Genomic DNA, 23,248 nt, shown 5'->3' with positions numbered 1-23,248 from the left:
TTTATTGTAGGGAATTAAACATGAAAATTACAGAATTTGGCCCCAAGTACAGTGAAGGGAGAACACCATCAGGCACTGAATGTGCTGATCTCACACTGAAAAAGGTTGACTAAAAACACTGCAAGTGTGATCTAAATACAAAGATAAAAACTCAGTGATGTGGATTTATATGCTATGTACTAGACTTCTCTATCAACAAATAAGGATAATTCTGCAAAAACTGACAACTTATGCTAAATAATTGTTTACCTGAAGAAAATATGAAATCCTATCATAGTTAAGAAAATAATACAAACAATTTTAATTTAATCTAGATACAGGTACTTTATTTACAAATATTCAGATTAATAGCATTTTGTTACATCAAATGAAGAGTACAGCAGTCTGAATAAATCCTGTCACAAAACAAGACCCACTGTAACTAACTTTGGAAATCAGGGTATTGCACCTAAACAAGCCACGGTCTTTAGTTTGTGATTGCTACCTTATATCCCAATGGGTGGTTTGTTTTATCTTTGTAAATATATACACACACCGGCAGGTCATGGTCCCTGGGTGAGTCCCTTGTGATGCAACAGTGTGAGCAAAATGGATCACTGTAAGTCTTTAACAGAATATACCAATCTACTCCAGGAATCTTCTTTTTAAAAAAGTTTAAGACAAATAAAAATGAGTCCCCAAATTAACCAAGTCCTATTTTCTGCACATTCCAGTTTTGGCTTTTATTTAACGTTGACTATACAATACTCTGGTACTACCATGTTTACAACCTAGAAAGTTGGATTTTTTTTACTTTAGTGTCTGTAAAGAGGGATTTAAAATGCGTATTTTAAACACAGCAGTTGAGCTGAGTGTATTTTATATAATCTACCGAGGTTTACCTATCCTGTACTTCAATAACTTCTGAATTCCCAGCCTGATCTTTAACCTCAGAAATCAGTCAACAGAAGTAAGGAACTTGGTAAAACCTAAGTTTCTTATCTAAAGAAATAAGATTGTTTCCCTTGCAATACTGTATTCTTCAGTGGCCAAACCATCTCAAGTAATAACTTACTTTGTATCAGCACAAACATTGAAACACTGTTAGAAACACTTTCCCTTTTATAAAACAATTTATGCCAACATGACCAAAAATAGCACTTCATACTTAAGAACACAAGGGATATCTTAAAATATTTCACTGTAGTGTTAAAAATGCACAATTTAAAATCCCTTAACAGCAGACCTATGGTTCAGAATCTCAACCATTCCAAGAAGATAAAGGTATAAAAGCTTAAAATGTGCAATAATAAACCCAGCCTTTTTTCTTTTTCTATACAGTAAGGCAAGAAATGCAGCCTGTAATGCAAAATGTTTACAAAAAAGAGAAAAGCAGGTTTGCACATTGTTGATTGCACAAGAACAGTTAAGAAAATCTGCAGGTAAGCCACAGTGCAAAGAAGAACAAAGATGAGCTAGTGTTAATCCTCTCACGCTAGGAGCTCTTTACAGCATAATGTCCCCAAATTGCCAGCACCAATGGGTGGAGCCAGTATTACTTGTGAACTGCAGTTGTGTCTATTTCCTTGTGTGAAATGGAAGGGAGTAACATGGTCACATATAGGTCTTACTGTACAAACTGGTATTTTATACTGTTCCAATGCCAGTAATCAATTTATTTTCTTCATTAAAATAATATACACAGAATGTATTGTTAGTTCAGTTCCTTCAAAATTTATACATATTTACTTTCTGCTAAAGAGAAAAGGATAAAATGTAAAAAAAAAAAAAAAATAAAGCTATTAATTAAGCACAAGAGAGAAGCTGATAAGTGGATATTTTCCCTGTACAAGGCTAAGACAGAAGCAAACCTCCTCAAGAAAAATGCCACCCACACAACAGGGAATTTATCTGACAAAAACAAAACAAAAGCAGTTATAGAACCCCTTCTCTATCACCAGAAGCCATTTCACAGCAATAAACTTCTTGGTTACAACAGACATACTTGAACAGTTAAAGATGGGGAGAAAGGCTTAAGATATCAAATTAAACCGTACAGTGAGACAAAGCCCTGCCAAAAAGAGGGAGGGGTAAAAATCATGAAGTCCAGCATCAGTGCTCAGTTTAAATCATGTATTGGTGACATACCTAACATGAGGACAATCAAGGGGAAAAAAAGTCTAGATTTACCATGCAGGAGAGATTACTTGCTTTTGATAACCTGATTACACCTAGTTGTTTAGCAGTTTAGTATTGTGTTAAACTGTTTTTAAACAGAGTTGTTTTTTCTTTTGTTTTTTTAATTAAACCCAGTAAGATGTACAGAAGACAACGAGGCAGTAAAAAGTACTGCTTCCAACAGACAGAGGTGAAAGGTCAAATGAGAGCCACAGCAAAGAGGTCACTAGCAGCCACAGCCTTCTCTCTGGGGTTGGGGTTCACTGGTTAGCCTGCCTCCCTGCGGAGCTGAGGGTTTGTGCTGTACACCAGACTCGGCAGCATTCAGATCCAGGCTTCCATCCTGAATGTTCTGATAGATTTTCTTGGCAGCCTCGAGGAAAGCATCTTCTACGTTCTCTCCCCTAAGAGGCAATTGACAACTTTATTCGAGAACCACAGTTTTCTACAAAAGATAAGACATTATACACTGACCTTTTGCTAAACTTTAGTCAACTGCCATGATGTCTTCAACTTAGCCACTGTTATCTAATAAGAGATTACCAGAAGACTGAGCTAAGAGAACAACATGGGGAAATATTTTCTGTGGAAAGCATATAAACACAGTACTGAGCTATTTCTACAAACCCTATTTGATAACTGTATGTGTTCTAGTCATTAAAATGCTAACATATTAATATATAACAGTTAAAATAGGTCATTTCTGTAATGATATTTTACCAGAAATGAAATCTCCAAACATGCACACATGATTCCTGGATCTGAAGAGTCTGATTAGCCAAGCATGAACTGTACTGGTTTTATCATGTGATGGTGGCATATTCATGCTTAGCCATATTCACACTTCAGTTCAATTCTCTTAGGACTAACAGTACAGATGAATAAAAAAGGAGCTAGCTTCTTACCAATGCAAGGAATTTTTGGCTTAAATAATTATAATGAGAGTCCCAGGGTTCAATAATGGACATCCTATATAATAAAAGGGTTAATATGCAAATTGACCCTAACAGTAGAACAACTGGGAATGACTGGTCACTATGACACACACTGACCACCAGGGGGCAGACACTCAGTGCAGGAACTGCCCCTTGGTGGTCAGTGCGCTCCCACAGGGGGAGCTCTGCTCAACCACAAGCCAGGCTGAAGGCTGCCAGCACAGCAGTGGTGGTGGGAGCCTCTCCCACCTCCTCAGCAGTACTAAGGATGTCCGACTGCAGCTTAGGCCTGCTCACCGCTGGCAAGTGGACATCCCTCGAGGGCTCCCGGGCTGCCAGAGGGATGTCTGACTGCCAGCTTAGGCCCAACCCCCTGGGGAGTGGGCCTAAGCCAACAGGTGGACATCCCCGAGGGGTCCCAGACTGCGAGAGGGCACAGGCCAGGCTGAGGGATCCCCCTGAGTACACAAATTTTTGTGTACCGGGCCTCTAGTGGGATAATAATTAGAAAATGTTAATTATGCTTCTAATTACCCTTAGACATTGAGTATTTCCTTAACTCATGCTTTTTACCATGATCAGAAGTATTAAGTAGGTTGACCAAGCTTGAGTCCAAGATGCAAAACTCAACCTCAGTTGTGAAAGTCAAACACTTGAAATGTTTACACAATTTCATTTATTAACATGGCTTACCAGTGGGCAATCGAGGTAGAATCTTTTAGGTAAAGTAACAAATATTATTTTGAAATGTCAAATAGGAAGCAAAAGATTGCTTACTGTTCCTCTAGCCATAAGCATTAGGTATTTATGTATCATACATTTTATGTACAGGTGACCCTGGAACAACGTGAGGGGGGTTGGGGCACCGACTTCCTCGCAATCAAAAATCTGCTCTGAACATGCAAATTCCCAATGATGGAGTTGTCCCTTGAATTAGGTGGTTTTCAACTGTGCCAGCCAATTGAACTGCACAGGTCAATTTAAAAAATCCTCAAATGGCCCTAGCTGGTTTGGCTAGTGGATACAGCCTGTGGTCTGAAGGGTCCTGGGTTCCATTCCGGTCAAGGGCACATGCCCAGGTTGTGGGCTTGATCCCCGGAAGGGGGCGTGCAGGGAGCAGCCAATCAATGATTCTCATCATCGATGTTTCTATCTATCCCTCCCTCTCCCTTCCTCTCAGAAATAAAAATATATTTAAAAAAAAAATCCTAATATGGCCCAGCAGATGTGGCTCAGTAGTTGAGTGTTGACCCATGAATCAAGAGGTCACCAGTTCTGGTCAGGGCATATGCCCAGGTTGCAGGTTTGATCCCCAATAGGGGGCATACAGGAAGCCGCCGATCCATGATGTTTCTCTCATTCATGTTTCTATCTCTCTATCCCTCTCCCTTTCCCCTCTCTCTAAAAATCAATAAAAACATACATATTTTTTTAAATCCTCATGATTGGAATCATGCAGTTCACATCCATGTTGTTTATGGGTCAACTGTATATATACACTATACATTTTTTCATATCTATGTTCTATTTGAGAAATTTGAATGTATTTGAAAATTATCTAATTTTAGCCATACTTACGTTTTTGCACTTGCTTCAAGGAACAATAAGCCTAAAAGTAAATTTCAGACTGATTAGGACATTTCAAATTACCTCACAAGGACATTCTCTTTAGCAACATCTGAATAAAAGTTAAAGCTTCCCATCAGTTTTCAATATTTTATGAAAGAATATAAATGTAAAATGGAGGGAATAATAGTACTCCTCCTCCCAACTCATGAATTCTCAAACACATTTTGCAATTTCCTCATCCTTGAAATTTGAATAGTTTGCATCAAAAAATAATTGTTAAATAATTTGCAGGATCAAAATCCTTAGGAATTCTCCCAAGGGTGACCCTCCCAAAAAAGCCATTAAATGTCTTAAACCCACCATTTTCTTCAGCGAACTGTTTGGCTTCTTCATAAGTAACATCTCTCTGTGCCTCCAAATCTGCTTTATTTCCTATGAGAATTATTACCTAATGTGTGACCAAAAGAAAGACATCTTAAAACAAAGCAACCAACTTAAATCAACCATAAAAATTCTGAAATCAAAAAATCTTAATAGAAAAAAACATGTGGGCCTAATAAGAAAAAGTAGTACTAGCAATTATCCACCAGACAGGACTATAGAATCATGAAGCCATTAGTATTAAGATGGATTCTCAGCAATCTTCTAGGCAAGGGGTTCATAAACTTTCTGTAATAGGCAGAGAGGATATATTCCAGGTTTTTGAGTCCCATGTTATGATTTCTTTATATATGCTTCTTTGTTTTGTTTTCGACAATTGTTTAAAACTATGAAAAACACTCTTAGCTTACGAGCCATTCAAACACAAAATAGCCCATGAGGCACACCTGGACTAGGCCAAAGATTATGATTTATCTACTTAAGATTACTAAGTGTCCATGGACAAGCTCCAGGGGATCTGTGAAAGCACAGAATGAAACAAAATGTTGTAAACAAGGACAGTTCCTGAAGAGGAAGTTTGTGGCTTTCATCAGATTTTCAAGTTTTTGGGACCCTCAAAAAGTTTACAAACTACTAATTCAACTCCTTCAGGCTACTGGTAAAGAAATTAAGGCTCAAATAAGGCAGAGACTTGTTAAAGGTCAGTTAGTGGTAAGGGACATTAGAACCCAGGTTTAACACTCAAACTATAAACTTCAGACAAATGTGTCCTCCTACCCCACATTATCCTTGGCAGGACTAAGTTTGTAGCAACTGATAACGAATGTCTATTCATTGAGGTCAGTAGAAACACATATGCAATGAATTCAAATCCAAGGCAAACTATCATACAACTATATCCACTTTGGAATCATTTTATACAAGTGGAAGTTAGGCCAAAGTTAAAGGCAGCTCCGAAAAGTTCTAAGAATAAGTGTTTTGTCTTGGGAAATAGGTGGGTTTTATTTTGTTGGTTTGTTGTTGTTGTTTTTTTTGGGGGGGGAGCAGATTTATGAGTAGACTGTTTCTGCCTATAATTTGACACCAACTAACAAACCCACTCTCCCCCTTCCAAACAGATGTGCTAATCCAGGTATGGATACTTTAGAAATGGATGGTTTCAACTAAAAGGAATTTCCACAACCATTAACTTCTTTTCATGTGAAAATACAACCCTCCCACTTCCAAAAACTGGTGTCCAATAAACTTTTAATCTGAATGTAATTGAGGATAGTTAAGTAGTATAACAACCTACTTCAGTCAACCTATAGGTTTGTTTGTACACTTACAGTGAGTATAATGTAATGATGGCTATGAAAGTTCTAGGCACAGTCCCCGTCATAATAGGCAAACCATGTTAACTGACTCTCAATATAATTAAATTGTTGTTCCCTGATAAAAGCCAGTGTTACCACTGATTACATATTTATTGAACTGGGCCTCTGCTAGGTGCTGGGGTACAAAGCTAAGTGAGACACAGGCCTTGTTCTGGAGAAGTTCAGAGTTAGTCACACCTCTGCCTTTCCTTACTTGGCCCTGAAATAACCTCAACAGCATCTACTAAAATCCCTGAAATCCCAGCTCAAACCCCCTACCGCCTCTCTAAAGCTGATTTCTCCAGATGCCACTGCTCATCCTGGGCTCCCATCAGCACACCAGTCACTCTATTCTAACTCACATTTCATTCTGCTTTTTATAGCACAGTTATTTGTATTCCCATAGGTAATCTCCTTGCTAGACTATAACATTTTGTGGGCCAAGGATCCAAATTTATCTTTAGTTTATACTACAGAGTCCAGTATGGTGACTTGGCTTCTAAAAAAATCTCAGTATCTTCTCAGTCTAAGAAGCAATTTTTTAAAGCATGAAGAACTCTTTACTTTTAATTGAAATTTATTGAGATAATTGTAGATTCACATGTAGTTGTAAGAAATAATGCAGAGAGATCTACACTTTGCCCAGGTTCCTCTAATGGTAACATTTTATGAAACTAATGCAAATCCCTTTTAAAGTGGTAGTTTCAGATTTCATAGTCTCTACCTGACATGAGATCACCATCCATTCATAACTTTTTTTTCAACCACAAACATGAATAAACACCAAATATAAAATGTGAGACCTGTGGTAATTAGTACTGGAAAAAAATGTTAAGCCGAAACCGGTCTGGCTCAGTGGATAGAGCGTCGGCCTGCAGACCGAAAGGTCCCAGGTTCGATTCCGGTCAAGGGCATGTACCTGGGTTGTGGGCACTTCCCCAGTGGGGGATGTGCAGGAGGCAGCTGATCTATGTGTCTAACTCTCTATCTCTCTCCCTTCCTCTCTGTAAAAAATCAATAAAATATATTTTTTTAAAAATGTTTTCTTCAATTAATTTAAGAATAAAATAAAGATTCTCATTCTTAGTACTCAAATACAAAAATCCCGCTAGCAAATGGCTTTCCTTTTGGGGTTAGCTTAGATCTTAGATATCGTTTAACTTACAGTATTTGGATTGGTGAGATTCCTTGCATCTGTCAACCAGCTGCTTAAGTGGTTATACGTACTTCTTCTGCAAAATTTAAAGTTTACATTTATGACTGCCACATATAATTGCCATTTCAGCAGGAAAAAAAGGAAACTTCAATAAGTACTTAAAATATAGACTTTAATCAACAGATCCTAAAAAAGTATTTTTGCTTTGACTAGATTGTAACCCTAAAGAACAACAGTTATAGAATGCAAACACATACAATACACTGGTATAAAATTCACCTTTCTAGGGAAGGGATTAAATGTACAAATTGCCATCTATAAAAACAGTCATGAGGATATAAAGTACAGAATGGGGAATACATATTCTAATAATTGTATGGTGTCAGATGGGTACTAGACAAATTGAGGTGATAACCTTTTAAATTATAGAAAGGTCTAATGCAGCAGTTCTCAACCTGTGGGTCGTGACCCCTTTGGTGGTCGAACGACCCTTTCACAGGGGTCGCCTAAGACCATCCTGCATATTAGATATTTACATTACGATTCAGAACAGTAGCAACATTACAGTTATGAAGTAGCAACGAAAATAATTTTATGGTTGGGGGTCACCACAACATGAGGAACTGTATTTAAAGGGCCAGAAGGTTGAGAACCACTGGTCTAATCACTATGTTGTACACCTGAAACTAATATTGTTATGTCAACTGTATTTGAAAATTTAAAAATTAAAATCCACCTTTTCTTAAAGAATAAGCTAATTATAAGAGCATAAAAACTGGCTTTAAAGCCCTGGCTGGTATGTTCAGTGGTTAGAGCATTGGCCTGCTGACCAAATGGTCTTGGGGTCAATTTATGGTCAAGGGCACATACCTGGGTTGCAGGTTGGATCTCAGGCCCCAGGAGGCAACCAATCGATGTCTCTCTCACATCGATGTTTGTTTCTCTCACTCTCTTCCTCCCTTCCTCTCTCTGTCCCTCCCTTTCACTCTCTCTAAAAATCAATTGGAAAATATATCCTTGGGAGAGGATTAACAAAAAATAAAAACTGGCTTTAAAAAAAAGGCACTGAATACATGTCACTAGAAATTCAAGTCCCCAGATATCAGAATGTGAGTTTATCCTAACTCTGTACTCTTATTCATCAACAGCTAAATCATTCTGGGATTCAAACTGCCCTCTTTGTCCACTTTCTACAAGCAAGAGTTTAAAAATTCATAGGCTCATTTGCACTAGCCAAGAAAGCCCTGAAAGAGCAAGCAAGCCCAAATAACTTACAATATTATGGAGTATAACATTAATCAGACATTACCAAAGGGGTCAAAATAATAAAAATTTTAAAGGTTAAAAATGTTTTTGATTTATACAGATTCACAGAACGTTAATCCGTCTTACTCATTTGACAGGTGGGGAAACAGAAGCCCACCACGATTTAAACGGTTTCAGAGCCCGGCCTAGGACCTTTACACACTGAGTCCTCAAAGTGTTTCCAGTTTGGCCCTGTGAACAGTATATTCCATAATATCCAGTTGCCAGCGCTCATTTGAAATTCAATATTCAAAACATTTAATTCTTTCCTAGTGGAACTGAAAGGAACTCCTTGCTCAGACTCTATTTTTACTGTGCTATATCATATACACAAATTACCACTTAAATGTACAAAAAAGCCACATAAATAAAAACTTTCCCAGTGTTTTAAAAATTTTAATAGTCAAATATTTTTTAAAAGCACAAGCTTTATCACTGCTCAATATTTGTAGTACCAGCATTTCTTGCTTTTACACAAAAAATGTATCTTACTTCATGCATAAAACCTTAAATAACACAGCTCCAAAACATTTATACTGATTTTGATGAATATTAAATTGTCAACGCTGACAGAAACAGTGAATTACAAACTGGCACCACTTTAGTAAAAAGAAAAATCTACACATCCTTTGTAAGTGGTATCAAGATTATGAAAACCATATTATTTACATGTACCATATAACTTCTGTTCATTGATCTGGTAATTGTTTCATTAATTTAAAATTCACAATCATAATTTCAAATCTATAAATACAGCATCATCCAAATATTCATTACGTGGTGGTATTAGAGCTAAAAAAAAAAAAAAAAAGTGCTAAAATATCCCTAACTTTGTCATGGATGTTAGATATATCAAACAATTGATAGAGCCATACAAACTACCATGATAAGCTATGCTATCAATTTAGGAATGTACCCTGTAACGATCAGAGTTAATGCCAAGAATAAAAGTATTATTAAAGCAGGAACTTCTAAGTTTGCAAAATGTCAGGGATTTATTAGAAAAAAATCTGGGTGGGGGAAGGGTAGGAAATACTGTCATGGTTGCAACATCAATGTCACTGTGAAGTATCACTGAGTCAAGAAAATACCTATCTAAAGCCTAAAGTACTTTTACCAGTAAACAGTTTTATTGGGATATAATGAACATACTATAAAGCTCAACCTTTTAAGGTATACAATATAGTGGTCTCAAAAATATTCACAAAGCTGTGCAATGATCACTACTTGCTAATTTCAGAACATTTTCATCATGAAAAAAAGAAACCCCATACCCATTAGCACTCACTCCCCATCCTCTAGCAATCTCCTTTGTCTCTACACATTGGCCTAGTACGGGTATTTCATATAAATGGAATCATACATGTGGCCTTTGTTTCTGGCTTCTTTCACTTAGCAAAATGTTTTCTAGGTTCAGCCACTGAATAGCATGTATCAGTGTTTCTTTCCTTCTAATGATTGAATTTTATTCCATTGTATGCATATACCACATCTATTCACCCATACATTCATTAGAGATGGACATGTGGATTGTTTCTAGCAGAAGTACTTTTGATAACTTAAACAGACACACATACCAAAAGCATTTACTATGCTTAAAAGGTAAGTTTAAAAGCAAAGCATATATGCATCAAATCACACTATATGCCTTATACAATGTTATATGTCAATTATGTCTCTATAAAGCTGGGGGAATAAGACACATACACCAAAAAGACAAACTACCACTCTATACATTGATATACTGTAAGCACATATAACAATATTAAATTTTATATCAATTCATGGAGTTTTTAATTATGTGAAGTCTTTGGGAATGCATCTCTCATAAAAAGATGTCCTGTACAGATGGCCAAGTTTTTAAATAGTCTTTCCACAAAACTACTTACTGATCTCTGCTTGGCTATATAGAGCCATTAAGGTTGTTTCACTCTGTTTTAAGCCTGAAATCATCCAAGCCTAGGAAACAGCAAAAAGCATTTCCCAAAGGAAAATATGCTTGAAAGTCTAATTATCACTTGGTCCCACTCACTGGTTCCTACCCCACCACCCAAAGTCAGAGTCATAATGCTTTAGACTGACACTTTGCATTAATGTGAAAGGTGATTCAGTTCATTTTCTAACTTATAGTAGACAGAGTTTAATGAAGTGGCATAATTTTCCATGTTTTCCAAAGTCAAATACCCACGGTCCAATTTTGTTACTTTGTATAAAGTGCTTTGACTTTCCAGAAATAGTTAATTTGAAATAAATTTAATCTCACTGCCTAAAGTACTATAAGCCACTTCAGTCCATTTTAGGACAAAAAATAATTTAATTAAATGCTCAAACACCTTCATATGCAAGTGTAAGAACTTTTCATAATCTATCATGTTGGATTAGCAAAACTACGTAATTTCTTGCTTGGCCTTATTTTGAAGAAGTGTAAACTTTAACACTAGAGGCTAACTCCTCAAGACTTGATTGCTTTCTACTGAAGTGAAAAGAACAAAGTTTGGTATAAAATATTATTTCACCTCAAATAATTCAACTGATGCTGCTTTTCAGAATAGTATTCTTCTGTCAGCTCCACCAGCATCTCCTAAAGTTTTTCTTCAGTCATACCCACTTTCAGCAAAGGAAATCAACACATTATGTCAAGTCTTTAACAGTAATTTAGAGAAGAAACCATAAAACCCAAGTAAGCACATTTATAGACACACAATTATAAACTAAGAAATATTTAAATCAATAAAAAAGAAACCATACTGCCTAAAGTATATTTTTTTCCTAGTATGAAGGAAAAGTTAATTTCTTACCTAGTGATATCATACACCATAAGCGCTCCTGCAGCTCCTCTGTAGTAGCTTCGTGTAACAGCCCTAAACCTCTCCTGTCCTGCTGTATCCCATATCTGCAGTTTGATTTTTTGGCCACTAACTTCAATTATTCTTGTACCAAATTCAACACCAATTGTGTGAGGACAATCGGCCATAACTGTTAGGGAGGAAAAGAAATATAATATAACATCCCAACTTCAAGAGAGTTTCAAATTAATACCAGTGAGGAGGAAAAAATCCACTGGATAATCAAATGACTTAGTACTGCTTATAGGCTATAAACAGACTAAAGCTTGCATATCTCTATATATAAAAGCCTATGCGAACTTTATGACTGGGCGGCCAGTAGCTATGACGCACACTGACCACCAGGGGGAAGATGCTCAACACAGGAGCTTCCCCCTGGTGGTCAGTGCACTCCCACAGCCAATCTCCTGTGGTACCTCAGCCTGGCCGGCCCCAATCAGCTCCAAACACTGGCCAAGTCGAGGAACCCCACCCATGCACGAATTCGTGCACCCGGCCTCGATAAACCAGCAAAAACCCAGAAGAAGTCATTGACATGGACTAGAACAGGGGTCAGAAAACTTCTGTAAAGGACTAGATAATAAATATTTTAAATTTAAAAATAAAGATTATAATAAGCTTTTAAAAATACCAATGTTGTATTATTTAACCCTCGGACAATCCTTACATATAACAAATCAATCAATGGTCTTAGAACTCTAAGATTAGTCAACCAAATTTTTATCCTGGAAAATATACCAATATCTCAAAGAAAATCACCACATTTAATATATGTTTATAGTTCTATATTGGCAAGTTATATATGTCTAATCCAATAGAACAAATTTATTAGTCCTTATAATAAGACTGCTGGAAATCTAAACCTACTATTCTCTGGTACAAGAATACACAGACCAATGGATACTTCATAAAATATTGTATTATGAAAAAAAAGCCACAGAAATTATTTCAACTATATGGAAACAATTTCAACTATATTTGCCTATTAGTTACATAAAATAAAATGACCCCTCCCATACCACCCAAGTCAGAGTTGTACTTTGAATCTTAATCAAGTCATCAATGCAGGTAAGATTCCATTTTAAGTATTTCCAATCTATTATTATATAGTTAACAAATGATACGTGCAGCAAAATTCCCGTAATAAGATAATTTCTATAATGAAAGTCTGAGAATAAAAAGATTTAAATTTGACATTACAGTATACATTTTTAAAAATTAAGTTTTACCATAAAAATGTCTCAAGTGAATCAAATTATATATGATATATAAAAATTAACATTGTATATGTCGGCATATTTCATTTTATCTGCACCTATTTAAAAATAGACTCATTCCTTAAAGACAAAAGTGCATATGTTCAAATGCATCGAGTACACTGAAAATGACACTTTAAAAGGTAGAAAAGTGACAATAAATAATTAACTAATATTTCACCTTACATTTTAAACTTACATTTTTTTTCTGTAAATTGATGAAGCAAGCAAGATTTTCCTACTCCCATGTCCCCTGTTTAAAAAAAAAGTTTCAAGTGGCAATTACATTTCTCAATTTTACACTCATAATTATATACAATAACTGCTATACCCCTTAAAATATCACAAATTTCTTAGACACTTAGAAAAGTTGCATTTCCCTAATTTATAATGACTTTTAAAATCCTACAGGTCAGTTTTCACTGAGATGTACAAATTCACTATTCCCAACTTTCGGCAGTAATAGAGTCTGGTTATAAATTATGTTACTAGCCACCAGTTGGAAAGTGCGGGTTGTTTTTTAAATTTTTTGTTGTTGTTAATCCTCACCAGATAATATTTTTTTCACTGATCTTGAGAGAGGGAGGAAGGGTAGGAGGGAGGGACAAGAATGTGAGAGAGACACATGAATTGAGTGCCTCCTGGGCCTGGGATCCAACCTGCAACCCAGCTACATGCCCTTGACCAGGAATCGAACCCAAGATCCTTGGGTCAGCAGGCCAATGCTCTAACCACTGAAAAACACTGGTCAGGGCATAAAGTGCTTTTTTAAAAACATATATATATTATTGATTTTTTACAGAGAGGAAGGGAGAGGGATAGAGAGTTAGAAACATCGATGAGAGAGAAACATCGATCAGCTGCCTCCTGCACACCCCCTACTGAGGATGTGCCTGCAACCAAGGTGCATGCCCTTGACCGTAATTGAACCTGGGACCCTTCAATTCTGCAGGCCCACGCTCTATCCACTGAGCCAAACCGGTTAGGGCTGAAAGTGCTTTTTTAACAGAGAAATTGTTCTAATCGTATTTTTTAGTTTGAGCTGATTCAAAGTTTAATATTGTTCTTTCTCTTAACCATGCATAAAAGCAACAGACTCCTAGGAGTGACAAATAGGGCAGCAGCATATAATAAGCAGAAATGAGTTTTCGAAGCTTGATTCACTAGATCCTATCTTATCTCAAATTTTGTTTTTTTTGCAAAATTCCACAAAAGAATATACACTACATGAAAACCATAATAGAACAAGTATCACCTCTGTACTACAGCAATTTAACCTTTGGTGAAGGAAGCATTCCACTATAGTTACTTAAGATCAACATTAAAAACCAAACTGTTCTCATGTGAAGAATTAACTGAAAAGTATATGTACTTTCAACTGTGCTCTTACAACTATATTTGGATAAACAGCATGGTCTTTCAATTTGAGTAAAATCGTCTTGAAACTTAAGGGAAAAACCATCAATATTATATTTTATGTGTATTACACAATTGTTCTGAATCAATGTTTGGAATCCAAAAATTGGGCTCTGAGTGGTTTTATGATATTTTTGGAATGTATCAGCACTCCTAAGAAATTAATTTATTTTCCAGTATTAACAAGCTTTCAGGTTTCCCCCAAGAACAATCAAGATCACTTCGACCAAGATACACTGTTCTACAAAAGTATCCAGAGCCACAAAGCAAAGAGTCCATTGTTAATGCAACTATAAATCTCAAAGGAGTTTGAATTTTGCACTGAGAAAGTCATCCACTTCTTCTGGAGTGGTACGTTAAGTATTAGTATATAAATATTTTGTATATTAACCTTCTTTGGAGAACAAGAGTGTAAGTTAAATAAACTTACCAATAATAATATATTTAAAGATGTAAGAGTAGTTGTATGGTGCAGTTGCCATGGTGGCACTAAAAACAAAGAAAACTGTGTTACTTCAGTAGAAAAGTATACATAAGTTATTCAAGCTGATAATTGCTATCCTTTAAAGGTACATAAAATAAAGCACACTGATTATAAACAAAATGTTGGTTATAGTAATTTGGAATAAAACTACATTTCCCAAATTGATCAAATGCACAAATTTTCATGAATGAACACTGCTTTTAACATTCTCATGTATTATCAATGGAAATATAAGAAACCATTATATCAAAACAATTCTAATATTTCACATTAGGAAATATTTAATAACAAATGTTATTCTGGAAAACGTTAAACAAGGAAATATTTATAAATTTGAATTAACTATCATTATAAATAGTCCTCTTCTCCTCTTTAAGATCCATCCCTATTACTGGTCAAGTGACTTACTGATGGCCTACTTGTTCAGAACTTGCTGATTTTTAAAACAGAATCTTTTTTTTTTAAGTAACCACTAACTTATAAACACAATGTAACTTTTTTATTCCACTATAAATTAATGGTTAGAATAGTATCCAAAGAAAGAGCAAATCATTATTTCCAAACCAAATTAATGTCAGATTTATATTGAACCATATGAAACTGTTCTTGTAGATTTAAAAAGTCAATCATTGGCAATTTCATACAGTTCAACCTAATGTAGGATTTAAAGATCAATAATATATCAAATGTCTGCTATGTACTATTTTAGGAGCTGAGAGAAATAATGGCATAAAATATTACTTGTGGTTGTAAACTTTGCAAGTTTATATATCAGAATATATTTCAAAAGATCACAGCCCATTCCATAACTTCAGATAGACTTACCCTAAAGAATTCTAATTTCTCTCCTACTTTTAATAAGTTAAAAAACAACTCCAATTTATTCAAATGAACGCTTTGAATGTGTCAGACACTGTTAGGTGCTAGAGAAGAGATGAATTCTAATACTGGTAATAACTTCCAATAAAATTATTCTCAAACCAGTTTTCAGTTTAAGCAAAGATAAAAATTCTTTATATATATGAAGGTTTAACCTTCATTTTAAAAAATTTGAATTTCCAGTAATTTTTTTAATCTGGTTTTTACTGTTTTGGCCAACTGTCACATTACCTAAGCTATACATTTGGTATGACTGAAGAACTGAAACATGTATTTCAAATAAAATTTCTATATAACCTATTGAAAAGTATATATGTAAAATAAATGAATTATTGTTATCAGAGAAGAGAAAGTTATAAATTACTGGACAATCATTTCACACAATATAGTCTCTCCTAGTTGTAGGAATTACATTCAACAAAAGTGGAGGCCCTGCTACCCATTCCAGCTTGACTTGTTTTAACACATTTATAATCAGTCTTTGACATCACAGAAAACTCCCTTAACCAGTTCTTTTAGGAAAGGGGTTTTTTTCTAGTTAGATTAACTCTGATTCTGATCATCACCCTAACTAATTCCCTTTTTTTCAGACACTGGGGGCTCAACATTTTTAAAAATGAACTTGGTCCTGAGGCAAAAATTGGTCTGAATTATTCACTAGATCTCTGAACAAGATCCCAAACACAAAGAAAAAAAATAACCTCTCTCAATAAAAATGGTATTTAAAGATTATAACGTCTCAACTTACACTCCTTCCAGATGCTTTTCTTCTAAGTAATTTTTAACTCTTCTTTCCCCCATTCAAACTTGGGGGAAAATAATAATTTAGTAACCTTTAGCTTACTGTTTCTCTCATGTTCTTCCCCTTCTGATTTTCCTGTTTCTTTTCTCCCTGTTCTTATTGAAAGTTGTAGCTGTACATACTTTGCTTCCTTCTATTTTATGTTAAAGCTATGGCCTCTAACAATATCAATTTCTACTTGAAATGCTCTAAAAGCTAATAATGAAATTATAACCCAATTCTAGTCATACTAATTTGTATACTAGCTAATTATCACACAAGTATTCATTAATCAAACATCTACTAAGATGACTCATCTGGAAAATGTTTTTTAAAATTACCAAGCATTAATTGCTATCAACTATTTCCAAATAAAAAAGAATGATTATTTTATATCTAATACCTTTGCTGTCTCTACTTCACCACATAATTTTCTAGTTCAAGTTTCTGAAAAATTAAAATAAAAACCCTGAAAGCAGAGTTAAAGAAAAATGACTCAAATATACTCATTTCAGTAGGTAAGGAAAGCAGAAAATATCTAGCACTGTAGCTACTAATACAACAGGTTCTCCCTTTCTTACTCTAAGGTAAGATACTAACTAGGTTTAAATATATTCCTATAGTTTATTGATAGCATTCACTCAAAATTATGTATTTGCAGTAGAACTATATTCAAGTGGCCTCTTTTATTTTTTTATTTTTCTTTTATTAAATTTATTGGGGTGACATTGGCTAATAAGATCATATAGGTTTCAAGTGTACATTTCTATGATACATGATCTGTACGTTGCATATTAAATATTTAACAGTGCTTAAAGCAAGGATTCCCCAACCTCATTTCTTAAACATGAAACTAACCACTGTTAAAAGTGATGAGAAATATATTTGTAACTAGCAACCAGCTTTGGAAGGGGGAAAAAAGTTTTTTCCCTATTAAGGGGTGCCTTTGCTTCACTTATTCAAAAGTAAAAAAAAAAAAGGGCATTAGAAATGTTAATCTAGTTCAAATGCTCTGAAAACATGAGTCCAACTTTCTCAATACTATAATCTCCACTAATTAAAAAACCTTGGTAATATTCTATAACTTGTGCACAACCACTAGTATTATTAAAATGCACTTTCAGGTTTTACAAAAAGCATTTGAATAAAGTTCAAATCATATAGATCATGTTTAATGTCTTTGATTTCTTTAGGGAAAAAAGAGCAGTACATTCAGACGACAGGTATCATTAAATATATGAACAACTTGTAAACTAATAACAAACACAATTTTTACAGTTATCACTTACTGGGCATTTAATATATGCCAGGAATGTGCAATCCCACTTAAGTCTTACTACCATCCTTATAAAATAGTGACAATAGCCCTCATTTTGCAGATGAGGAAAGACCAAACAGGCAAGTAACATGCCCAGGTCACACACTCCATTAAACTTAGACTGTTTTGACTTTTGTGTTTAACCACAACACCATCATCCCTCCTCCACAGTTATAAGATATGCCTGCTGAGTACATCTATGAAGCCCTATAGTGGTACATCGGGACACAAATCTTTCTCAGTCCACTCACTTGGTTCTGATTTAATATTCTGAATTAACAGTATTAAATGATTACATTTAGGGGATGCACTGTAATCAGGACTTATAGGTATGGATAAATGATAATACTAGTAATAATAATTCGTATTATATTTACTTTAAAAAGTTTCTGAATGGAAATAACATTTGTTGAGAGTATACCATATGATGATCTGCATTTTTCCTTATATTATCTTACACAATTCTTAGTTAATTCTCACAACTCTGCAAAATCATTATTATGTCTATGTAAAACTGAATAAACAGAAGTTTGAAGAAATACGCATTTGGCCAGTGTTACAAAGTTAGTAAATGGCAGAGCTGGAACTTGATTTCAGACCTAGTTCCAAAGAACCTGATTTTCTTTCTTTAAGGTAGCTTATTGAAGGTACATAAATATGTAGACTGATAAAAGAAAAGCAAAAACTCAAAATTAGAGAAAGATGGAGGATAATTATACTAAAAAATTAAGGTAATAGTTTTACTATCTGTGCATGTAAAATTTAGCTCAAAACTTCCTGGCTATCAAGAGAAATGTTTACTAAATGCATAATTAAACACATAATTGTTGTGTGGCCTGTTTTAAATATTAACTATGCTTCATATTGCTTTAACAGGATTTTGCAACCTCATCTCTTTAACATAAAACAGACCACTGTTAAGGTGAGAAGTACATTTTTTAAATGGAGTTTGCTATTGCATAAAATGCTTCAACATGCTTTTTTCACTTAAAAGAAATTATGAATGTTTTCCCAGGCCAATACATATAGATCTAAATGGTTATTAAATGGACATTAAACATAATCATAATTGTGACAGATATAGAACTGCACGGTTTTCATATACTGAATCAGACATCTTTTCAAATAAAATATACAGACATATAAATGACCAGTTTTGAAATGTGCAGGTACAGATATGAAGTTAGGCACTTTCATACACTTTGCTTGTGGAAGTCTGAACAGCCACAACATTTTTGGGAAGTAATCGGTATATATTTTTAAATCTTAAAAAAAAAAGACCCTCAAAAAAATCCAAATCATTCTTTGACCAAGAAACCCACTTAAAATTAGTCTACAGAAATAAAAGTTTCAGTCCACAAGGTTACAGGTTCAAATGCATTTAATGCAGCATTTTTACAGCAAACAAACAAAACACACCTAGAAACAAACTAAACTATCAACAGGGAAATGCCTAAATAAAGTACATCTGTACTATGAAACAATACACATCTAGTTTAAAAACCATTTAGAAATATATGTATTAACCAGGAAATAATAGCCATGATTTTAAGTGGATTGAAAAAAAAAAAAGCCTGGTACAGAGTTTGATGCAATAGCATAACCCATTTTAAACAAGCATATACCCTTCAATCCTACATGCACATAATACGGAAGAATACACATCAAATTGTAAAAAATGAACACACAGGCTGATAACAGAAAAAGGGAAGAGAGAAATTAACTTGCTTTATCCATCTCTGCACTGACAGTACAATGAGCATGTACTATTTTAAAATATTCAAAGTAGAAAAAAAATAAAGGACTTAAATATTTTTCAAGCATTTTATATGCAATTCTGATATAAAACAAGTTAAAAATAAGCCAAAACAAAAGAACTCCCTTTCATAATATTTCCAATAGAACTTCCACATTTACCAATAATCTGGGGAACATAGGAAGTCAATCATATGATCAGTCTAAAAAAATAAACAAAAAACACCCCAACAATCAATGACATTTCCAGTTGTTGTTTTTATAGTCTGGCTTCTTACTGTGTTAATTTATGCACTGTCTGACTAATCCTTTCACAACTGTTATACAGCTATTTTATTCTACTCCTTAGAATATATGTTTTTGTGTAATTTTTACATAACTGACTCAAGACAACACAGGAGAAAAGCAACCCACTAAACATTTCAGGTTATTTAAATTCTAATCCTCACTGTTGAGATTTTTTTTTTTTTTTAACATGCAAGGTATCTTATTAAAAACACCAGAGAGGCTGCTTTTGTGATTCCAATATAAAAATCTTTGTTGAGCATCTACTAAGCACAAAGCCTCATGCTAGATCTGATAATACAGTAATGCTTAAAAAACAAAAAACAACAACATTGTCTCTGCCTTCATGAAACTCAAGAACAGAAGCACTTTGATTTGCTTATAGGCCCAGTAAAGTGGATTACTACTTGATTTGTCAGTCAAGTGAACACAAAACTTCAGGAGTCACTCTAATACTCGAATCTAATCAAAATGATTGGTCAATTTCCTTTCCTCAACCATAAAGCAATCTCTGAAATTCACCTAAAAAAACAACAAACAAAAACCCACAACACCTCACTTTTGACAAGCTAACACGCTTTTATACAAATCAATAATGTGAATAAGAAAAACTTGAATTTCCTTCATAGCAAGACCGTTTCAGGTAACTGAGGGTATGCTGGTATGCTATGAACAGGAGATAAAGTACTCCAACACTGCACAGAAGCACTTAGGAGAAAACAAAAACCCTGCCCTTACTACTACAGTTAAGAGGACTAGTAATAGTGAAAATTTTACTAGTGAAATATGATGTCTAAGATTTGCTTCAAAATAACTTGATGGAGAGGGTACAGGTGAAACAAAATTGCTGATTATTGGTGACATTGACTGATAGGTATATTAAGGCTTAACATACTACTCTATAGTGTACATGTTTAAAATAGTCTAGAATAAAAGTATTTAAAAAGTAAAGTAGACCATCTTTGAGACCTCTATTTGTGCATTGCTGTCTCCAGCCATAATAGGCATTTAATCACATACAAATGTTTCAAGCCTTTAAAAAAAATGAAGCATCTCTCAATAGCCCTTATTTCAACATATTCTATTTGCTTTAACTTGAAGTACAATATATCTTACTAAAGTTATGGAAAGATACTTAATACTGATAAAAATCAGTTGTAAAAGCACCCCAAATTCTGTTGAATGGCTGACACACACAGCCATAAAGTTTAACATAAAGAGCAAAAACTTTTTAAAATGTAGCTTTAATTCCAAGAAATTTTTAGAATCTAAAGTTTTACATCTTTTAAATAACTGCCATTTACTGAGTGCCTAATATATGCCAGCTACTTTTAAAGTAATCTCTAATCCTAAAAACTCATTTTACAGATAAGGAAACTAGCTCAGAGAAGTGATACATCCGTGATCATATGCTAGTACTACTAAGCGGAAAGCTAAGATTAAGGCCCAGGTCAAAACCTACAGCTAGCTCTCCGAAGTCATGCTCCTCTCTTTTATTCAACAAATATTCAACACTCAGTACAAGCCTGGCAACGGGGCACTAACTGTATGCCAAGCAACGAGCTAAGGGTTTTTAATCACATTTAATCCTCACAACAGCTCAAAAATGTAGGCACCATTATCCCCTGTATAGATAAGGGCACTGAGTCTGAAAGGTTATAAGTAACTTGCTTATGGTCACTCACTAGAAGTCAAAGCACATTACACATGACATGCGCCAAGGCATGACCAGTAACAGTGCCCACGCAGAAACCTTGAGGAAAATTTTTGGAAAGTCTGGGGGGAAGGAGGAGTGGGAGCTGAATTAGTGCAAGGTTAAGTGTGTCCTTAATAACCACATCTAAATAAAAGGAAGCTGTGATAGTACTGAAATGAGCAATAATCTGCAAGAGTTAGAATCGGGGCTCTGACACCGCCGTCGGGCCACCAGGAAAGCCCTTGCTCTCTGGAGAACCCCATTTTTTTCTTCAAATGTAAAATGGAAATCCAGCCCTCTCACCCCTGGAATTGTGAGAATAAGGGCTGGCAGTGTAGTGGCTGACACGACAAGACTTTGGGTTACAAAGGAGAAGCCACTGTCATCCGACGCTGCCTCGTCAATCAATGGTCAGGTCTGCGACCCTGGCCTAACTCACCGCAGTGCGCCCCCGCCCCGGGGAGGGAGAGGCCAGTGTGCACGCACCGGCCTTCACCGGCCACAGCACACCTTCAAGCCTCAGTTTCCTCGCTTGTAAAACGGAGAGAACGCGGCTTATCACCAACAGCTACGTGAAGTGCGAAGACACCCAAATCTGTGCCTGGCACACAGGAAAGTGCAAACGAGCCGAACAACGCCTGTTCCTTCTTTTCAGTCCTAGAAACGCCAAAACTTTTGGTCGTCTTCATCATTTCTGGATCCCATCTGGGCTCGGGGCCTGAGAGGATGTCCTGGGCCTTCCGGGGACTCGCCCAAACCACAGCCTCCCAAGCACAGACCCTCTTCTCCAGCCCGAGGCCGGGCAGTCCACCCACACCGACAAGGACACCGGCGGCAGTCCAAGATGCCGGCGTGCTGCCTTTGGTACTCCGGGCCAGACGCGGCCTACGGGACGGGGACTGCCACGTCTGGGGCTCGTGGGCTGCCTGGCGCGGCTCGCGCGGATCAACACCGCGGGGGTGGTCCGCAGCCGCCGGGAACGGCAGCAAGGGGAGCAGGGCCTGCGGAGGCCGGTCTGCCCGGTGCGGCCGAGGAGGCGAGGCCGAACACACCCTTCCCCACAGGCCTCTCCACCGGGCGGGGAGGACCCGAGGCTTCGGCGGGCGCAGCGCAGGGCCACACTCGCCCCCGCATGGGAGTCCCGGCAGACAGGGCCCCACGGCGCCCACCGCGACCCCGGGTTCGCTGCGGCCTGACAGGGCCTGTCCCGCGGCCCCGCCCGCCCGCGGCCCCGGATCGCCGTCGTCCCCACTCTTGGCCTCCGCGAGCCAGGCGAAGAGGCCTCGGACGGACGGACACTGCGGAAGGCCTGGGTTACCTGGGGGGTTGCTGGTGGCTGGGCAGCTTTCCGGGCGGGAGGGGGGGCGTCAGGGCGAGGAAGAAGAGTGCGGGCGCAGCCGAAAAGGGCGGGGGCGGTCGGCCCAGGCCCCGGCGGGTAGCGGGTTGGACGAGGAGGTGCAGACGCGCTAGCGGCAGTAGCGGTGGCAGCGGCGACTGCTCCTGGGGATCCCTCAGGATCTTCCTCGGGCAGGTCCAAGATGGCGGCGCTCCCTGCACAGGGTTTCCTGTCACCCTCGCAATGGGCCGGACCACAAAAGAAGGGGGAGAGGGATGCGCGCGCAGCTGGCGGAGCCCGGAAGAGAGTGGCCCGGCCCAGCCGGATAAGCCACGCCC

At 36.7% G+C, this 23,248-nt stretch overlaps 1 protein-coding gene across 1 annotated transcript; it reads right to left on the bottom strand.

Moving 5' to 3' along the window:
- Positions 1–298: 298 nt before the first annotated feature.
- RAB14 (RAB14, member RAS oncogene family) lies at positions 299–23,149 on the bottom strand. The gene is made up of 8 exons (XM_081104292.1): positions 22,893–23,149; positions 14,807–14,865; positions 13,160–13,213; positions 11,657–11,834; positions 7,563–7,629; positions 5,022–5,109; positions 4,671–4,701; positions 299–2,561 (listed from the first exon to the last, which is right to left on the bottom strand). Exons 2-8 carry the CDS (start codon positions 14,856–14,858, stop codon positions 2,384–2,386), a joined length of 648 nt encoding a protein of 215 aa, XP_080960418.1. The 5' UTR covers positions 14,859–14,865; positions 22,893–23,149; the 3' UTR covers positions 299–2,383.
- Between the last annotated feature and the right edge of the window lie 99 nt (positions 23,150–23,248).

This window comes from Myotis nattereri (genome assembly GCF_964212035.1).
Source record: "Myotis nattereri genome assembly, chromosome: 12".
Lineage (NCBI taxonomy): Eukaryota > Metazoa > Chordata > Mammalia > Chiroptera > Vespertilionidae > Myotis > Myotis nattereri.
This window is presented reverse-complemented; position numbering and strand designations above follow the sequence as displayed.